A 20,695-nucleotide genomic window follows, 5' to 3' on the forward strand; every position below is an offset into this window, starting at 1 on the left:
AATCCAAGTCAAGCCAACCTGCGCCGCGCAACATGAACCATGAGCATCGTCGATTGAAACAACCGTAAGGCCAGCAAAGTTACAATTCAAGGCACTACTGCTTCCCGAAATAAGTCCTGAAAACGATAGAATGTCTGCTTGTTTTGAACCAAAGTGACTCCACATCTTTGTGTTCGCCCGATCATCCCGTGTTTGCCGGTTTTCGCTGTCGACGACGGCACAATGGCCAAAGCCGTGACAGTCACGAAACTCCGACGAATTACCAAGAAGAACCCCGATCCCAATCCGCTGTTCACGAAATGGCTCCAGGAGTGGAGAGATGCCGCTGCGGCCTCTAATAGCAAAGCTCAACACGTCTACGGCAAGGTAAGGTTGTGCCTCCGAGGACTCGTCGTTTTCAGTAATGTTGACATGTGTCTGGGTGCTTATTTTGATCTGACGTGGACGCCTGCATTTTGCATGGGTTGCGGAGGCTGTCTGTATTTTGAGATAGAGGTGTGATGCCATGGAATTGAATTCTTGTTCAATGTACGCAGGCGTTAAAGTCGCTAAGGAAATACCCCCTTGTTCTCAAGACCGGCCGGGAGGCGAAGATATTGGAGTATTTCGGTGAGAGATTTTGTTGAAAGCAAGTCCAAATAGCCTGAAGCATGTGTTTGCAGCTAAAATATTTCTGTCGCATTGATCGCTGTGGTGGAGTGTGACTGAAAAAGGTGTTCACTGCTCCATGCTGTGTTTGACTTGAAAGCCTACAGCAGCAGCATCAGTTACAAAGTGACTCTGTTGTTTCTGCATGTAAGCATGAATTCGTGGGAATTTCACACTAGCCTTGAAAAAAAAAAAAAAAAAGAACAGATCAGCTTTGTGAGGCTTGCTCATTTTGTTTATTTGTATGCTACCATATTACCCAAAAGAGGCATTGTAGTAGGGGGGTATAATGCCACCTTTGACAGTGCTTGTGTTAAGGGAACATTATTCCCACAAAATAAGGCAACAAAATATCAAAACCCAAACAAGCTCACAACCTGATGAGCAAAAGTGCACAGAGGGCTGGCATAAAGAATGCTGACCTATGCCATGAAGAAAGGAAAATGTAATACATCATACAAACACAAACACTTTGATTCATGCAAAACAAAAAAATCAATCTTGCCACAACATGCAATCCGAATACATACCACTTCACTTGCAACCTCCTTGCTAAGGTGGCCTCTGAGTGGGAATTGTACATGTTCTCCCATCTAATGATCAGAATTTCCCATTGATGCATAGATTGTTCCAAATGATAAAGGTAGACTACCTAGCCCTTTCTATCATTGCTGCTTCATGTTTCCTGTCAAATGTTTAACAAAACAAAAATTGTGTAGTCCAGTGCTAGATTTGATTGGAGTCTTTCTCTGATTATTTCACATTTTATGTTCTCCACATCCACGGTGTGCACGCAGTGGCGCTTGTAAGTCCCTTACAGTTGTAGAGTCAGTGACTGGAAATTCTAAGATTCTTGACAGCAGCCTCAAAAAAAAAAAAAAAAAAAAAAATCCTTTCTCTTCAAGTTTCAATGCGTTTCTTTGCCCCGATATCAAGACTGCTTTAGAACCAGGCAGTCACAATAACATAGAAATGCAACCTTATTACATGCTTTTACAATTCCACTCTTTACTGTTTTTAATGCGCTGTTATTTTCTTGTGAACCGACATTCAGAAACTCAAATGGGATTTCCCTCTACATTCCGGTAACAATGTGCTGTTTAATTTTGACAAATTGTCATGTTTCAGAGGTGCCTTTGACATCTCGTTATTATTAAAGGTTCGTGCTAGCTACTTTGGGAAACTTCCATGTCATTAAATCGCCTATGTAAATACTTTTCAAAGGCTCAACATCTGCTCACCGCTGCAGGGGACAAGCTTTGTGCCATGCTAGACAAAAAGCTTGAAGAGTATCGTCGAGACAATCCTGCCTGGTGTCTACCCTCAGATTCTGCTCCCATCGTACTAGACTTGACAGACGATGACGACTCTCAGACGTCCACAAGCCAGGATGATGCCGTTGGCTCAGCTTCCAGCGGCAAGCCTGCTCCCACCGGCAAGGCAAAGAGAAAGAAAGCTGGCGATGATGCGGGCCCAACCGCAAAAAAACGCGGACCACGTCAATACATACCGCTTCCACGCAGTGGAGCTCACGCAATACTGGTGACCTTGGGGCAGCGTAGACTAGCACTCAAGGTGCCATCAACTTAATTGTCTGCTTGCTTGTTACTTTCATTCTTTCTTTGTTTTTTCAAATTCGTTGTAGCTCTTTTTCCTCAGAGTATGCATGGTTAGGTGCAGTATGAAAGGGAAAACAAATGCATCCTGGTGCACGCCAAATCGTGTGCCAAATCGTGTGCCAAATCGTGCACGAAATCGTATGCCTTTGGCGGCCCTTAACACTGAAGATGCCCATCATTGTGCTTGCTGTCTGCCTACTTTAGAAGGCAATGGAGTGGCTTTACATGTCGACGTGCTTGTTCGATGCGTCTTGCTGTTTTTAATATTTTGGGGCGTGCTGTTTGAAATTGTTACTATTCTCGAAATTGGAGGCATTCCTTATGACAAGCCGGATGGCGTGTTCCATCAATCTGTAGAACAGCCACAGACAACACATCAGCATAATGTGTCAGCGTATGTTTGCACGTTCTCTACATTTCTTCCACTTGCATTGTACTACTAGGCTGTAATGAAATATGAATGCTTTATTTCTGGAACATTTAATTCAAAGTTTATTTTCAGTTCGTTCGTGAACTTCTGATAGGGTTCTCATCCCACTCAATCCTGCTTGCATGTGCGATGTCAGTGCACATTAAAGTACCCCAGGTGGTCAAAATTTCCGGAGCCCTCCACTACGGCGTCTCTCATAGCCTAAATCACTTTGGGACGTTAAACCCCACAAACCAAACCAAACCATATTTTGAGTAGCAGTGAAATGCAATGCCCCTGTAAAAGCAGAAATATTAACACCAAATCAGCTCAAAGTTCGCAGTGACTGCAACTGATTGCTAATATTTCTCGTAACTAAAGACCACGTAACGCAACATCTTTATGTGGCAAGCCCAAATCCAGGCCATACGCTGCAGTATGCAGCAGTTAGCTCCAGGCTGGTTTCGGTCATCTAGAAATCTTTTTTTTCCACACCAGCATATCAGTAGGCCATGTATGTTTTTTTGTGTTTGGTGTCCATCAAAGCTCAGCTACTATTTCTGGATTTTGAATACTGAGGCCTCTACTGGAGTCCATCAGAAGTAATCTGTACTTGGCATCAAAGCACTGTGACGAGACCTTACTTCACGACAAATTTTCTAGTCATTAGAGTGGAAGCTACAAAGCCGGTGTAGGGTAATATAGCCCCCTCATCTTTAAAATAAATATATTTCACTTAAAACACAGTGCATTACCAATGTTTGTTATTTCAGTTTTGTTTCTAACATAACCACATACAAACTTTCAACATTGGAAAGTGAAAGAAAAAAAACTGTTTTCTTTATTACAATAAAATTTATAGGTATGGTTTGTTATAAGCTTCCACAGATGGCGCAAGCTACGCTGGGAATGTAGTGAAGCTATCGCAGGGAAAGAAATTTGCCAGTAGCTCTTTGTAGAATGAGAGTTAAGGATGCCCCACCCTCTATCGCCGTGAAAAACTTAAAAAATCAGACAGCTAATTTTCTTCATGAGATTAAATTTCTACTTGCTTTAGAGAGAATCATTGGTGATTTGGAGGGCTGCCACACCTCACATGGCTTTAGTATGGCTTTAGTTTATTGTGACAGCAAAAAATAGTAATGCCTTTGCATTACTCATGCAGTTATTTGAGCCCATGTATATAATCATCAAAGAAGGTTTATTTTAGCGTGCAGTTTGCCTCAAATAAATTCTTTCTTTTTTTTCCATCTAAACATAGTAGTATTCAGGGTTGCTTAATGGATCAGAATTGTATCCGTGACATGATAATAATAAAATACATACAATGACCAGCTTCTTTCCATAAGCAAAATTAGGTGCATTATTGGTTGGTTTGGTTTGTGGGGTTTAACGTCCCAAAGCAACTCAGACTATGAGAGACGCCGTAGTGGAGGACTCCGGAAATTTCTACCACCTGGGGTTCTTTAACGTGCACTGACATCGCACGGCGCCCGTGTGCCGTGCGATGTCAGTGCACGTTAAAGAACCCCAGGTGGTCGAAATTTCCGGAGTCCTCCACTACGGCGTCTCTCATAGTCTGAGTTGCTTTGGGACGTTAAACCCCACAAACCAAACCAACCAATAATGCACCTAATTTTGCTTATTCAAAGAAGCTGGTCATTGTATGTATTTTATTATTATCACGTCACGGATACAATTCTGATCCAGTGACTTCTGTTAGTCCCTTAGCTCCTTTTGCATCAGCTACAGCCTTCTTGTCACCATGAATTTTCTAGCGTCATTGATGCATTGGATTCTCTGCCCCCATCAGGTATGTTATTCTTCGCTTGCCATCTATTGTCACTGTTAGCAACTAGTTCTCCTAGTTACATTCTTATACTACCAGTTTTTTATATCACACCAACAGACCATTTCGCTTTTGCCCTTCAGCAGTAGCTCAGTGCTTATGGCACTCAGCTGCTGATCATAAGGACATGGGTTTGATCCTGGCTGAGCCAGTCACATTTCGATGAAGTCAAAACACAAGGCACCCATGTTCTGTGCAATATGAGTACGCGTTAGAGAACCCCTGGTGGTTGAAGTTTTTGGAGTCCTACTGTACAGCGTTTCTCATAGACGTCTCTTTCTCCAAACCAAATCATTTCGAGGTTAGGTTTGCATTATGCATACTGCTGTGGCCCGCTCTGCTAATGTTATGGTCAGCTAGAACTGTATTAAATCTTGTTAGCTTTCCAATCAATATTGCAATTTTTATGCCTTTGATGTAGCATTTATAGCTTTCTTTTCCATCAGTTACGCTTTCCTCAGTCGCACTTTAAGCTTTGCAGCTTTCTGACAAGCCTTGCAGTGAAAGGGAAAAACACATATTTCTAATTCAGGTCTACAACACACCCTGGCAGTTTCTCCTAAATAAAGTTTCTTTTTTCTTGAGGACGCAGTATAAGGAGTGAAGGTCTTTCACTGGGGAAATGAGCAACGTGGCACCTAAGACACTGAAAGGGAAATAGTTTGAGATTGTTGTAGTCTGTTTGCTCCTGCCGTTGCTTTATGCAACCACTAACAAACAGTGCCATAATTTGCGCAGGCCTCCTGGGCAGGTGCGAGCAGCCATGACTGGATGAGCAAGTCCGACCTGATCATCGCCGCGCAACCGCTATGTGATGCATCTTTCACGCAGGTGAGAGAGAAACCATATGCTCTTGGAGAAATATGGGGGGGGGGGGGGGGGGAGGATTGGCTTGGTGGTGGCACTTTGACTAGTGTGACTAAATTCAACTGCTCAGCCTCATAGACAGCTCCTGCCTTCTTTACTTAGTTACTTGACCTCTGTTTGACCTCTATTATCATAGTATGTGTCATTCATCTCGGTGTGCTAAATTGAAAAAGCAGAAATTTGGGGGGGGGGGGGGGGGGGGTCACTAGGTTACAACCTTAGAAGCTGGGAGCTGGTGCTGTTTAATTTTGTTTCTTTATGCATTGATCCACGTGAATGTATATCTAAGACATATGTGCATACTGCCTGATGTTGCAACTAACCTCTTTTTCTCCGGTTAAACATGAGTCGCAGTGTTGGTGCAGTAAAATGAGTTGTGATTGTTGTACTCAGCAGATAGGGTCTCCCCACAGTCCGTGGTTGACGCATTGCATTTTCTGTGAGGCTTTCGTGTAGCTCTGTCGACCACCCCACTAATTTCCTCCTCAGCCCCTGCCAGACTCCCACTACACGGCCTGGAGCAGCATGGCAACACTGATCAGGAAGGGACTCATCTCCAAGCAGGGCTGTCCAGCAAGGTATACAAGCTCACTCCATCACCTGTTTCTTCCTTGTCACACCCGACATCCGTAAAGATATGAGTTGTGCATGGGAGTCTGGGGAAAGGAGTTTTACAGCAGCACATTTAAGAGAATGGTGAATAGTACCAACTAAGTTCTTTTACGGAAAAGAGCTTTCTCTTAAATTAAATTTTCCAACCAGACAGATTTCTGTCGAATGTTTTCTTTTGAGTCTTTACAGCATAGAAGTATAAAAGACTTACTCGTGGGTAACAGTATTACTGCCTTAGTGTGTCGCAGCTGGAAACTGCAACATTGATGTGGTTCTCAAGGAGAGTGAAGCTACTTCTATCCAGGGTGACCTAAACCATGAGGTCCTTTTTTCACAGCCTTTTGTCACAAACATGCAGCCTATGGGGTCTCGGCCTAAGCCTTGTAATTGGGCCTCTATCACCTTGGAAAGTTAAAAGCTCTAGAGAGGTGAAGACAAGGTTTTCTCGTACCTGTGACAGGCTTGAGCCAAAGTGGGCTGCACCCCAGAAGCAAACAAATCAACCAGCATACTATGAAATCGAAAAAAGCCCTTGATATTCTGTTGCTCGCAGTTTTTACGTGAAAAACCAGAGAACAGTGCTCAATGAAGACTGAGAGGGAAGAAGAATGTAGATTAAATCTCCTAGTAAATGTTCACAGTACATATCCTCACATCACTCAGTGTCATGCGATCGTTGTATGATAAGGCAACTGATAACGTAGGCAGACTGTTCAAGTCATCAACCCACCCTGCACTCGGAAGCACTTCTAAGCATAATCAAATCGCAATGAGCCATACCCCTGGAAACAAAGTAACAAGAGCTGATAAAAACGGTCGTTCATTGCTGCTACAACAATAACGCCAGTTAGCAACAAAAAAATTCTCTCAGGAATAGATTCAACTCGCCAGCAGGATTGTGAGCCAAGAGCTTGCCCACGTATGGTAGAAAAAGAACTCTCAAGCTAATTGTACTAGATTCCTTGACATCGACAGAAGCAAATGGCATGCATATTAGCAGGTTGCTTGCAGCATAATTTCTTGAAAGCTCTTTATAAAAGCTTACATAGCATGTTGCATAGGTGCTTTAGGAATAGTTTTACGTAAGATTAAGCCACATGTTGAAAGTCGGCCTTGTTTCCTGAAGGTTCCGTAATTGTGACTTTAGTTATAAACATTCTTCTTTTTTTTTTTCGAAAACGATCTCTCCCCATCTCAAATCATTTTTAAAACAGGCTGAGCCTTTTACAAAACATCACTGATGGGGAATCCTTCTGCAGGTTCAGTCTGACAGACGAAGGTGAGGAGCTGGCCGGTCGACTCATAGCCCCAGGAACACCGGCGGGAACGACAGTTGGCTGTGGCATTTCACAGGCTGCAGACTGTGGCGGGATGCGTACAAGCTCTCAATCGGACGAGGACTCGTCAAGCAGCTATACTGCTGCTGTAATAAGGCTTCCGCCCCCACCTCCGTTGGATTCTATGCGCGTCATTCTTCTAGTCGACTGCAGTGAAACAACGGCCAGGTAAGAAAGACCTGCTGTCATTCTGCTCGGTGCACTGACATTGATCACGGGAAATCTTGCTCTAGTTATGGCAGCAAGACAAATCTAAGGGCTAAATTTCACACTAGTACTGCGTGTGTTTAGTTAAAATGTTTTTTAACTATTTGGCTGTTCTTAGCAAGGGCATTCAGACAAGAAGTGCCAGGAGCAACGTGCACGAAAGAACGCATGTGAGACATACGGGCCCCTTTCTGATTGTATTCTTCACTGCTTTTGCCCTTTGCGCTGCTTTTCTGTGAAAGATATTGCTTTTTTTTATTTTTTGTAGCCATTGGTAAACACAATGTCAGTGTGTTAACATCTACTGACGGTTCCTTACAACTAGTGTCTACTACTACTATACTACTAATAGGTCTACTAGGTCGATGGGTCATTCCTTGCTGCCGCAGATGAAGTTCTATGCTTAAGTTGCTCTGAGCGCAACGAAAAACAAAGCCTAAGACCGAACGGGGCAATCAGTTCTTGCAAGTAGGTTTATTCCTCGAAAACTGAAGCTACTTTTTGCGCGGGTACTGCTGATAGTTACTAACCTGGCACAGGCTTTCACATTCCTGATTGGCAGGTTGTGAGATGCTGGATTAGTCAAATTCGGGCAACTAAACCACCATATTCGTCCAATCGAGCTCACCGCACACACATCTGCAAAGAAGATTGTTTGTTTAGAAAGTGCTCAAATGTCAGGGAGGTGTAATTTATGTATTTGCGCAGAAACAGCATCAGCAGGATCAGTCGTTTGTGGCTTGTGAAATTGCCTTTGAAATTTTTTATTATTCCTCTCCTTTTACGTTTAGCTCTTCTGCATAGTCTGCACAGTGCATATGTGCACAACAGCATATTTCTACACCTATGCATATGTTAATGTCCCTGTTATCTGCATTGTTATCCGCCTTGTGTCCATTGAAGGTAAATCATTGTGAGCATTCAACCGATTGTTGCTTTATGAGCAGGAGTGATGAGCACGCTTTATCTTTTGTTTTAGGCAGCATTACTCAGTACTTATAAAACCCCGTTTATAAATTCACTTCGGAAATTCCAGTAAAATGTGCTTCCATATGCTCAAGCTTAGTGTTCCCCTTCAGATTTCAGTTACCTGTACTTTGTTGTCGTAGTTCGCAGGAGCGTTTCTTGAGGGAACTGCGAGAGCTGAATATCCCACATGAGGTGCGACGGCTCAACGTGGGTGACTTTGTGTGGGTTTGCCGGGCCGAGGGTGGCCCCCACGGGCGGCGCGAGTGGGTGCTGGGCCCCCTGGTGGAAAGGAAGCGCACCGACGACCTGGCCAAGAGCATCATAGACGGCCGCTTCCACGAGCAGAAGGTAGGGGTTGCCACAAGGCACCGACTTGACCTTTGTGTTGCTCGGACAACTTTGCTACTGGGGAGCCCCCTTTTAGTGCAAGGACTGTCATTGTCATAGTTCTTATTCTCACATTCTCCACGACATCCAGGTGCGACTCGTGGCCTCAGGCATCAAGCCCCTGGTGTACCTCATCGAAGACGTTGGTGGCAAGTCGACCCACTGCATCTCTGAAGCCGCTCTGGAGCAGGGGGTGCTCAACACACAGGTTGGAGGAGACTCGGTCCTCAGCTTAAGCGAATTCTGGACAGCACCCTCTCTGCGTGCTATTTCATTTTGCATTTTGATGTTGCTGTACGTTCACTTTCGTAATGAACTTGCACACATTTATAGGCCATTGTTTTCACAGTACGCAGTGTGGACTGTAGTAGTACACCAAGATGCTGCCTGCCGATAACATCATAGCATGTTTATCTTTCGACGGGAGTAGTACTGTGACTGTGACGGCACTTGGCGAGGGACAAAATGCTTTAAGCTCTTGACACGAACATTGACGTCTGTGGCTTGCCTAAAGTGCTGCTGTACCCCCGTCTTCGTCAGTGTAGGCTTAGGCTCCTAAGCCTAAGCTGCTAATCTTTTAAGAATTGAAGAAGAGCATAATAATTTAAGACAGACCCCTTTAGTAAAACATCGTTTCACTCCACTGGTATGGAGTAAGCAGGAGTTTCAGAATCATGAGCGATTTTGCAAGCTCGTGATTTGGATTGAACCTTCTTCTCATACTGCAGCTAACACTTAAATTCTTGTTTAACGCACTCGTGACCGTCATTCAAGTAAAAAACACGCGTGGGGACTTTTAGGGCAGGTGTTCAGCATGTTGACTTTATCTTGCTGTGACAACAGCAAACACCTCTTGAAGCAAACAATGTCAAGAAACAATGGCACGATCGTGGCTGACCACACGCTTTTGTTGGTGACAAACAGGCAGGCGTTCATGTGCACATACAATTGTTTGAGCGAATCTACATGAGATTTCAACGAAAAAAAGTCTCAAACATTTTTTTTTTTCTCTGTGTAATGAGCGCTTCTTTTAAATTGATGTCAACTTGTCTTGAAAAAACTGGCTCCAAACTGCTTGTTGCTTGTATGCATCTCTGGGCCACTGTATTGAATGGATGCCACTCCCTTGACTTGTTAGAATGGCCACAAGGGGATCTTATCACATGCTTAGTTCAGAGTTAGAGCATGAGCTGTAGTACTCAAGCAGAGAAGAGTAGAGAGTTGGATTTGTTCGTTTACGATTGTGACGGAAACAGCGCTGACACAGGACGAAGCAAGAACACAGCACAGGCGCTGAGTAGCAACTGGCATTGATTTCGGAAACGCAGAAATATATAACGCAACCTTGCAAAAAAACAAACAGGGTCAAGCTGCTGCACAAAAGATGGCGAAGTAAAAGGCATGTGCTCAGTTCGTGAGAAATGAAACGTAACAAGATAGGAACTGACAGAAAAGAGAGTGAATGGGGGTAACAGTGAGGGTGAATGGGTTATAACAAATAAGAAAAAAAAACAATAACAAGAGTAAAACAAAGTTTAAATTGCACAGGTGCGTGTCAAAAATCAAACAAGATTGTTGGAAGTAGGCGAGGCGAAAGGCACACTCTCAGTTTGAAAGAAGGATAAACAGGATAAAGCACCAAAACACAATAAAAGGGTGACCTTGCTGTGGAAACGAGAGAAACAACAAGGGTAAAGACAAGTTACACAGGCGCCTAGCTAGTATATTGACTATAAAGCTCAAGAAAAGCAACTTCTTTTAGAAGCAATAGTATAATAGACAGCACACTAACACAACTTTTGCATTTGCATTTTTGCATTTGCGTTTGGCACAGTGAATGACTAGGTTGGAACCGGTAGTCACATTTTGAGAATTTGCGTGCTCGTGCACCCTGTCATCAATGCATCTTCCGGTCTGGTCTTCAGAAGACTTGCCACAGGAATGTGTAATTTTGTACACAATGTTGTTCTTCCGCTGCACAAATGGATTTAGTGCAGGAAAAAAAAAAATGAAAAAAAAACGCCAGATTTCACCTAGCACCAGAAGTGATAGGCAAAACCAAGGGGTTTGGTACGGTGTGGTGCAATTTGGTACACTCGGGTTCACTGTTTTCAGCCCAGCTGCATCCACTGCAAACCAAAGGCCAAATTAACCCTTTCCTCTACCACCAGTAGCCACCCTTCGGCAAACTTCTTAGTAATCTTTTTTTAATTTTCTGAGGTCCCTTTGCCACTTTCCTATTCGCTCGGAATCCGCTCCATTACCCAACGGATGGTGTGACACATAAAGTAATGCCCACTGCACTGGCTCTTGGGGCTATGATGTTCTTTCGCTGAAGCCAATGTAGTGTGACCGGATATTGGCCGTGGTGACCACATTTTGATGAAGGTGAATGACCTTGTGCTGTCCTATGGTAGAGCAGGTTAAAGAGCCTCGGGAGGTCAAGATTTATTCATAGTCTTCATTTGTGGCACTCCTCTCAAGCGATTCCCGTCTCTCAATGTTACGATGGCAAAACTTTCACTTTCGTCTCCTGGTTCATCTGACAACAATGATAAAATTTTGGTTGGTTGGTTGATTGGTTTGTGGGGTTTAACGTCCCAAAGCGACTCAGGCTATGAGAGACGCCGTAGTGGAGGACTCCGGAAATTTCGACCAACTGGGGTTCTTTAACGTGCACTGACATCACACAGTACACGGGCGCCTTGCTTTTCGCCTCCACCGAAAAGCGACCGCCGAGGCCGGGATTCGATCCCGCGTCCTTGGGAACAGTAGTCGAGCGCCTTAACCACTGCGCCACCCCGGCATTGAAATGTTTAGTGGATGGAGAGAATAGATTAGCCATGGTTCTTTGCAACTGTCAGAATAGATACTCTCAGAGGAAGCACAATGTAATCAGGATTCTGTTCTCGAACTTTGCCCCTGACACCCCTGACTATGTCCCCTCGCCTCCAGGTTTCGGATGGCTTCCTCATCAAGTGGACGCGCGATGCTCGGGACACAGCGTGCTTTCTGGGCATCACCACCTGCCACCTGCAGGCCAAGAAGGCAGAAGCGCCGTCCTCGGAACAGTTCCTGCAGGGAAAGCCCACCTGGGAGGAATTCAACGCCGGCGGCGTCAAGAGCAGGGTACGCAGCGAAGATGCGTCACTTTTCTAAGACCTCATTCATTCTCCATAGCCTCCATAGCCTGGTAGCAAAGTTCTGTTCCACTTTAGTTACCTTGATCCTGTCTCCTTGAGCAAGTTAGCATATCAAGTTTGGTGGCTACGGTGAAAACGCGGTCACATACTTTTGTTGGAAGAATCAAGAAATGTGGCCCTTTGACAAACGATGGGAGCAGTAGTTGCGCAAAAATGTTCTTCATTTAAAATATTACCCATCGTCTCTGTATGTCGTTTTGCTTTGCTCTCAATCCATCCAGGATGGAAGTGAGCAACAGGCTGGAGCCGAACATTTTTTGGGCTTGATTAAGGCCTTGTGGGCATGATTAAGACCTTAAGTGTCATTGGCAAAAAAAAGTTAAATTCCATGAATTGATAACAAAAGACTTGAAATATACTGTGAGGAACATAAAAGAATGCTACTGAATGCATCTCATAGTAGTATTATATTCTGGGGCATGGCATGGTGGGAGTTTTTGTTTCTTCTTCTTCTGTGGGCTATTCGAAATAGCGAAAGCGACCTTCACCTCCTCACCTGTAAGTCACTAGGTGAAACCAAGTTTTCAAAAGCCCTAGGGCAAAGTTTACGGCATGCAAGTACTAAGAGCCGGGGGCTCTGGGTGTGGGAAGAAAGCAGTGCAGGTTGCTAAGAAGGAGAATACACTGGAATAAGAAGAGTGTAGTCAGGAAGGCAGGAACGGGCAAGCAGCCACAAAAGTGGGCATCTCTGAACACCTAGCAGTGGTGGGACATGCGTTAGGGCAACTTTGCTTTTGCTCAACTGAAGCACTCATCTGAAGGTACTGCCTTTTAAAGCGTGTCAGCATATCTGCTGCTTCCGTATTGTAGCTTGCTGTGCGTTTTTTTTTTTTCTTTTTCAAGGGTTTTCTATATCTTATTATGCTCATAATGTTGTCTATTTTAATATATTCTCCTAAGGTCACGAACTCTCTCCCCGCCTCCATTACAGCTGAAACTCGATTTAACAAATTCAGGGAGCCCAATATGTTTCATTAAATTGAGAACTTCGTTAAATTGAGTGAGTTATTTCTTGGTCGCTTAATTCAGTGTATTCAATTGTATGGTGCAGCAGCATCCAAAAAGCTACCACGGCTTCATATTGGCAAATCGTAATTTCGCTGAAAGTGAAATTACGGCCCGCGGAAACGACCGACACCACTAGCTCGTATAAAAAAAAAATTTCCTCGGCAATAAGAGCCCCAGCTAACTACGAATTTATCCCCAGCAAAGAAGTCGAGGATCTTTGCTTGCGTGCGCTTTGTAAGCAACAACCACGCAGATTCCTCTTAGTTCGGGCGACAAGCACTTCTTTCGTCCCCTCGTGTGTTCCGGCAAAATTCCACAGCAGATAAAGAACATCAACCATTTCAGCTGCCATCTGGTGAATTCAATTCAAAATTGTAAATCTCGTGTTTGCATGCCCCAGTTCAGTAAAAGTGGGACGAAAGTGCTTCGCAATGTTACCATTTACTTGTAATCAATCAATTTTAGGGCATTCTTTAAAAAGCAGTCCAAAAATTAAACTTTTACGCCTTTCCATCTTCAGTTTTTGAAAAATGTTTTGCTAAATCGGGACAGATCAGGAAATTGGTTTCTCTATGTCGAGTGCTTTGGACCATATGAGAGTCTAAGGGGTATCGGGATATGTTCGTTAAATCGGGAGAATCATTAAATCGGGTTTTAAACTGCGTATACTTGCGCAAGTAAGGCGGATTAGTCATTTTACCTACCATTTCATCATTCCTACTGATGTCCACAGCAAAAATGGTTAATAAAAATGAGAATGTGACTCCTAACAGACAATTTTGACAGCATGTCTGAATCCGCAATTTATAACAAAATTTCTTGGAACTATGAATCTTAGGTGTTACCGCCACTGCAGATGTAAGGTTGCATACCGACGCACCATTAGACAACTTACGCAGTCTATGTGGAGCCATTCTTCAGTTGAAGATAATGTGTAATGTGCTATATATATTTCCCAATAAGGAAAAATGACATAAATATTTGTCTTATGCGTATTATGTTTCCTGCGGCATACGGCATTTTTTTTTTTTGCTCTGAGCTAATGGAATTTAAATTTTTCCACCAGTGAAGATAAGAGCCCCAGTCGTGACCACTGTTATTGTAAATAGAATGGATTAATTTAAAGGCAGTAAAATTTTTTTGTGTCGAGTAGATTTATGCTTAGGTGTCTGCATAAACGAATTATACTGTAATACCTCATTGATACTTTTTTTTTTTTTTTTTAATGTGGGAGGAAATTGTATGATTCGAACTGCCCGACTTTGAAAATTTTTCATGCTGAATTAGTTACAAAGGCATTTAGAATAGAAACTTTCACTGCATAAAAGTGTAAATTAGAATTTATAGACATAAAGTATGCGCTGCACTTTTTTTTTTTTAGCTCTTGCAGAATTCAGTCCTATGCGTTCGTAGAAGGCAATGGAAAGCAGACATCGCTTCCTTGGTCGTTTTCGAATGCTTTGACCCCATACACCGGTGACATGTGGGGAAGCTATCGCAGTGGCTTACAGTTCAGTGTTTTTGCTCATGTGTGCGTCCCCCGGATCCGGCCTTCTCGTATGCAACCAAAAAGCTATCAAACATTTCACCCTTGTACCCCTAAGGCATCGCAAAGAAGCCACCGCGTTTCTCTTCATGAAGTCATGTTTCCGTGGGAACGGGCGCCTTGTGTATTGGCTCGCTGGCTTTTTTTTTTTTTTATGCTTTGCCCCTTTTCATCAAGGCACTGCAGGAAAGCAATTGTGATGGGTGAGCGTCGCTGATCAGTTTTTCAAGTCACGAGTGCTCGTTAACACATGTCCGGTTGATCGCAAAACGTATTATATGACCACAATATGTAAAAATTTCAAACGCTGTAACAGTGAAATCGTGTTATCCAATTATCCAGAAATATATTAACCAGGAGAAAAATAGTGGAACTCTATGGGAGACATTCTACTGCCCCTAATTTTGAACGTATGAAACAGTAAATCTTACGAACCAGGAATGTATCAGTGAGGTCCTACTGTGTACAATAACTCTTCTGAACATGTGTATACCGTTCTCTTTTTGACAGGGCCTTCAAGTGCAGGAGATGATGGCACTGAATCTCCTCCAGGTTAAGGGACTGTCGCTTGACAAGGTGATGCCACTGGTGCAGAAGTACCCAACACCCTTGAGGTTTGATTTCTTCCAGTTATTTTGTTTTGCGTGTTTTCATCAAACTGGGTTTTATTACAGCAGGTTTTTCTAGTTTTTTTTTTTATACTACATGTTGCACTACTCTTGATCCCATGATTTTCATTATGTTTACCTTTCTTCTCATTGAATATGAACCTACATGAGCCAGCTTCAACTTGTTCTCTGCATATGTTTTTTATAACTTCATGCAGTGTCCAAATACTGCACATATATACTCGATGGGGGAGACCTTTGACAAAAATCATGCCCTGGAGCGGTTTGTATTATTTGTAAGTCCTTTTTTGCATGTGTAGGTTCCTGTCACGTGCACAGGTGGCAGCCGAGATAATCGCCTTATCTGAGAGATCTTCACTTTTTGCAACAGCATTGTCAACATGGAAACATTTTTTGTGTAGACACGCCGCCATTGTCATTACATCAGCAAGAGCCTCGCAAACATTCACGCCACTGGCATCGCGAACGAAGCTCGTTTTTCAGAAGCGAACCCACCTAGATTGCAAGGCCAAGGGAACAGTGATGTCTTTAAGGGAAAAGAAAATCATGCTTGCAAGGCACGTACCAACACGCACAGTATGCATTGATGCATGGATATATGGACTGAATGAAACTTTTTAAAAGTCTCAGTCTTTTAAAAAGTCTCCTTCAGTGGAGTAGTCTGTCTCAGTCTTTTGTTCTCCTTTGTGCCACTGTAGCATGTAGACAAATGTCCCTGGCTCGCGCCATATTTGTTTGCATGGTCGTATAGGGCTTCTACAGCACCAAATTGATTCATCGGTTGGTTAACTGGTGGTGTGTGCACTATTGTGAGCATGGTTTGGCTGTTGTGGTTGTGGCATTGTTCTGTTTTCCTCTTTTAGTGGTACCTCTTAGTGACCACATTTAATTATTATAACTGATACAACAGCACTGTAATAAATGTTTTTTTTTACATAGGAAACATTTAAAAGCTGGCGTTTCCACGGAAGCTCATTGTTATATCTAATATATTACTGTAACTAGCATATATATAAGTGGTTATAACTCTATGAACTGCTACCCAGAAGGCTATTGCTCTACATTTTTTGCGTTCTATGAAAAACACTTTGTTTGGTTTTCGTTTCATCCAAGGACGCCGTTAGCTTGCATTAGCTTCGAAGCATATGCTGCTAATTTCCTCTCTCACATCTTTACACCTACAAACTTCCTTTCAGCTGCTCACTGTAAAATTCTGTATCTTTTTAAACTCTGTCATTTCTTTCAATGGTCAGTACTTGAGCTGGCAGAAAATTGGTCTGTACAGCACTTTTATTTCAATAATTACCATGAAAGGGCTGTTGATTGCTTATAGGTATCTTTCAAATTTGCTCCTACGAAGGAAATTCGTGATGTCGTTCGTGCAGAGTCGTTTCACAGCCAAATCGTTTTGGCACACGATTTGACAGAACTTTACAACCTTCGTTTTCTGATGGTTCAGTGGCTGTTTTCGATCTATACATAGGGTGGAACCCCTGATGGGCTTGCTTGCACGGGCACTTCTGTCAGGTGCACCTTTTAGTATAAAAAGTACAATGATCTTAACAGTTTACGTGATCTCTCTACTCTTGCACATGACTATACCTGCGATGCATTGCCCAATACTGTCCCAAACATGTTGCTATGGATCTCATTTTTTGCAAGGTACAGTAAAAGCTCATTTATATTGAACTTCAAAGATCGCAACTGAAATTTACTTACCCAAAGTTTAAATTATCGAAAGACTGAAAAAATTTAAGACTATCACTTTCATCAGGGAAAATTTATCTGATGAGTCTGCGAATGGTCGCTTGTTTTTCAGTTTGCATTTCTGTTGGTGCTTTATTGCGTGCATAATGTTTGGAGCATCGGAGCAGAACTACTCGAAAATGGCGAGGGTCTTCGCACCATACCGCACTCTGTGACGCGGTAGTAGTGACACCCCATCACAAGCAGCCTACACCGCGTGTGAGGAGGCCTCACCGCCCAATGTGTAGATGAAAGCGAGGGAAATGCACGGTGCGAGCAAACAGCATCTGAAACAGCACGTTGCTGGGCTCTGTTGGCTGGCTGATATGCCATCGTGAATCCCTTAAAACCAAAACTGAAACTAAGTGCTCGGACTATACCTGAAGGTGAAGCCGTCCATATTGACTCACGCCTGCAATTTCACTTACATCAGGGGCGATCAGAAGTGCATGGTCAACTCTGAAGCATGCTGTTCAGATTTGAGTAGGCCTACATATTTTGATGATTGCTTGCCATTCTGATTGTACCAACGCCATAGCCTTACCTGAGTGTTGGCTGGGACTGCTCTGGCAAATAGAATTATCAATATTTTAGATTTAGCAGTTATTGAATTAACCGTATTTTGGTCACAAGCAGAGTTGCAAGTCTCGGTAGTCAGGCGGAATGCGGTTGCCACGAAAACTCTAGAGGGAGTTCTCTTGAAAAGATTGCAACGACCAAACCCATTGCTTCCAATGCCAACCGTCTGCTTCTTCCAGGTTCTTCGAAGCGTTTGATAAAGCGGCCTCTGACCCTCGTGGCAAGACAGCATTCCTCAAAGACTGCGGGTAAGCAAGTGCTCTCTTTGTTTGTTGTCAGCTGTTTGGCAGCCATAAGAGAAGTCGGAATGAGCTTGAGGAGGGTTGTCACAGCTTGAAGTTCAGATGAACTGTAATCATGTTTGTGAAAGACGTTTTCCGAGCTTGTTTGCCAAATAAAATGTCATTTCTCGCACCCATCTCGTCAAGATATTGACGCGAAAATGGGGAAGGGGATGGAGCCTTTAGGTCCCCCCCCTTATTTTCGTCATTGTGGTCATAAAAAATGGGGGGTGCTTAGAGTCGAGTTAATACGTAGCTCAGCCCTTTCACTTTTCTTCTTGAAGTGACATTTTTAACTTCACACTTCTTTATGTCTTATCACTGTTTGGCTCCAGGTGCATTGTTTCTTTTTATTGATAGATTGGCCGGCTAGCATTGTACTATGTGAGCTTCTGATTAGGTATTAATGAAGACTATTCTTTGCCATCACCAATGTTATCAGCAGCCATACTAAGTGCATGGCATTATAATAGATTTTCATTATCCTCACTACTGCTGTCTCGATTCGCTACCTTTGTTCTGATGTCGTGCGAAATAATTTTTAACACAGGATACTGTTAGTAAAACCTCATTACAAGAGACACGCAAGGTAACCGAAAAACATGTCTGTGTTGATCAGTTTACTGCACATCAGCATATAAATGCATTCACACACATTAACAGGAAACTTTTCAGGAAAGCTTAAAGAAGTTATTCATACTAGTATGTATTTTTGTGAGTACAGTGTATTCCTTCCCAAATTCTGGAGGTAAAGCACTTCACTTTGCAAGTCTTCCTGTTGCTCTAATACCTTTGAAGCAATCTTATATGCTCGTCACCCTCAGATGCTTACATGTTTGTTGCCCTCTGATGATTCACAAAGAGAAAGACGTCAGGATTCTGAGCTTTCATCTTGTGATCAAATTTTAACAGCAAGGAGTTAAAATTAAAAATGCTGGATGTCATTCATAAATTTTGATTTGCTTCGTAGGTGATAGTAATGCGATGCCAGTGGCTGAAAGAGCGGGGTCGTTTTTACTTTCCAACCAAGGGGAACCACTCCTCAGTTCCTGACGTATACAACAAAAAGGACACTGATATGAAACAGAATTTAGCTAAGGGAATCTGAAGTGAATCATTTATGAATTAGTACATTTCAGCTGCATTGCATGAGCATACCTGGGTTGTGTCTCTTATAAATAGTGAAGGATTTACTCCAGGGACCCGAAAAAGTTGTCCTTAGTAACCAAGTGTCTCTTGTAACCATGTCTCTTGTATGCAATGTTGTTAACATGGCAGACATAGGAAAACCAACCAAACCATTTTCAAATGTCTCTTATAACCGAGTGTCTCTTGTAACAGTGTCTCTTGTAACGAGATTTAACATCAGCGCTTAGGTAGGCATGAACACTGGCTTGCTCAGTGAGTGTGTTCGATGGTTTAATATTTTCATATTAATTTGTGAACTTCATCTGAGAAGAGTTGCTATGTGACGTCTTGCACCATCATTTATACTGTACACAAATTTTCACGCAGGATCACCGGCAAGGCTTTGCACGACAAGCTGTGGGCATTGTACGGAAGTGCCGAACCTTTGCAATGAAGAAACAGCCGGCTGCCACAGAGTCTGACGAGAAATGGAGGAGCTTATATACATATATTATGAAATCATATATATGACATAGCATTGCTTTTCTGGACATCAATGGCGGAATTACATCAACATTATCAGCCTATGCAAACATAAGAAGCCATTGTCCAGTGCACAGCCTATGCTCTATATCATGCTGTACTGTTTAGCGGAAAAATAAACAGTGATGGGAAGCAAGCCAGCTGAGGGAGTTTTGATCTATATCCGGTGTGACGAAAGGTCGGCACTAGAAATTTCGATGGGGCACAAATACAAAAATAGCTACTTCCTTGATGCATTTGGACAGCACGCCTGTCTTGGAGCGTTTACTATACTGGGGAATATGGCCGGACAAATCTAAAGCTCTATGCATTATGGGCTTTTTGCCCTTTTTTAAGTTACGGGTCTGGACTCGCGCTTGTGAGACAAATTTCTGTGCCTGTATATTTGTTTCATGCTTGTTCTCATTACATCATCACCCATCATGGCCCTCGTTTTTCTTCTTTTCTTCTTTACCTGGTGCAGAGTAGCAGACCAGGTGCTCAACTTTCCGGCCGTCGTATCTGTCTTTCCATTCAGTGAACAGATCTATCTATCTATGCGGTAGAGCATGCGTCAGCATTAGTGCTCCTTCCAGACAGAGCAATTACTACCACCGAAGGGTTCAAGGTGTGCGGGAGTCATGTATGACATGATCTAGTCGATCAGTCGCAGTGCGACGGGGTTAAGCTACGTCACACTACACTGTCCCCAGGATCGACTCTGGTGATCACGGTGCGTCTCTCGCCACCCAATGCCTTCCCACTTTCTCTTCCCTTTCCCACTTTGCCTCCTGCCAACCGAAGCTTCACCTGCCACCGCTAGATGCCGAAAGAATACTATTGGTGCACCAGCACCAAGTGGGGCAGCGGATGGGTGGCAGGGGACATGGCTGGACAGGTTGTGTGACATCACAAGACCACGATATGACTGAGATGGCAGAGCTGCCATCTAGGGCAGATGCTTAGAAATGTAACATTGCGATGAGACCCAACCCCAGGACCCTGGCATCCTGAGTCTGACACTCTACTCCTAGGCCACGTAGGCACATTCATATGGTTTGGTTATATTAGATCTTTATGTCTATCATTAAATGGCCTTTCATAAAACGTGGCAGCCTGTGTGCTAATGAGTATGTGTGAAGGTATAGA

At 43.2% G+C, this 20,695-nt stretch overlaps 1 protein-coding gene across 1 annotated transcript; it reads left to right on the forward strand.

The window, feature by feature from the left end:
* Positions 1–9: 9 nt before the first annotated feature.
* On the forward strand, positions 10–19,726 carry mus81 (mus81 structure-specific endonuclease subunit). Its single transcript, XM_084582827.1, has 12 exons — positions 10–366; positions 537–609; positions 1,898–2,223; positions 5,264–5,356; positions 5,882–5,970; positions 7,264–7,509; positions 8,658–8,865; positions 8,996–9,112; positions 11,860–12,033; positions 15,172–15,275; positions 17,795–17,863; positions 19,412–19,726. Exons 1-12 carry the CDS (start codon positions 223–225, stop codon positions 19,476–19,478), a joined length of 1,710 nt encoding a protein of 569 aa, XP_084438953.1. The 5' UTR covers positions 10–222; the 3' UTR covers positions 19,479–19,726.
* Positions 19,727–20,695: the final 969 nt, after the last annotated feature.

Source organism: Amblyomma maculatum, chromosome 10 (assembly GCF_055883805.1).
Source record: "Amblyomma maculatum isolate TAMU_Amacu chromosome 10, ASM5588380v1, whole genome shotgun sequence".
NCBI classification, from domain to species: domain Eukaryota; kingdom Metazoa; phylum Arthropoda; class Arachnida; order Ixodida; family Ixodidae; genus Amblyomma; species Amblyomma maculatum.

Coding starts and splice junctions, on each gene's coding strand:
- mus81 (XM_084582827.1), top strand. CDS start 223: ATGGCCAAAGCCGTGACAGTCACGAAACTCCGACGAATTACCAAGAAG. Junction 5,357..5,881: donor GTGATGCATCTTTCACGCAG/GTGAGAGAGAAA, acceptor TTTCCTCCTCAG/CCCCTGCCAGACTCCCACTA. Junction 8,866..8,995: donor GCCGCTTCCACGAGCAGAAG/GTAGGGGTTGCC, acceptor CACGACATCCAG/GTGCGACTCGTGGCCTCAGG.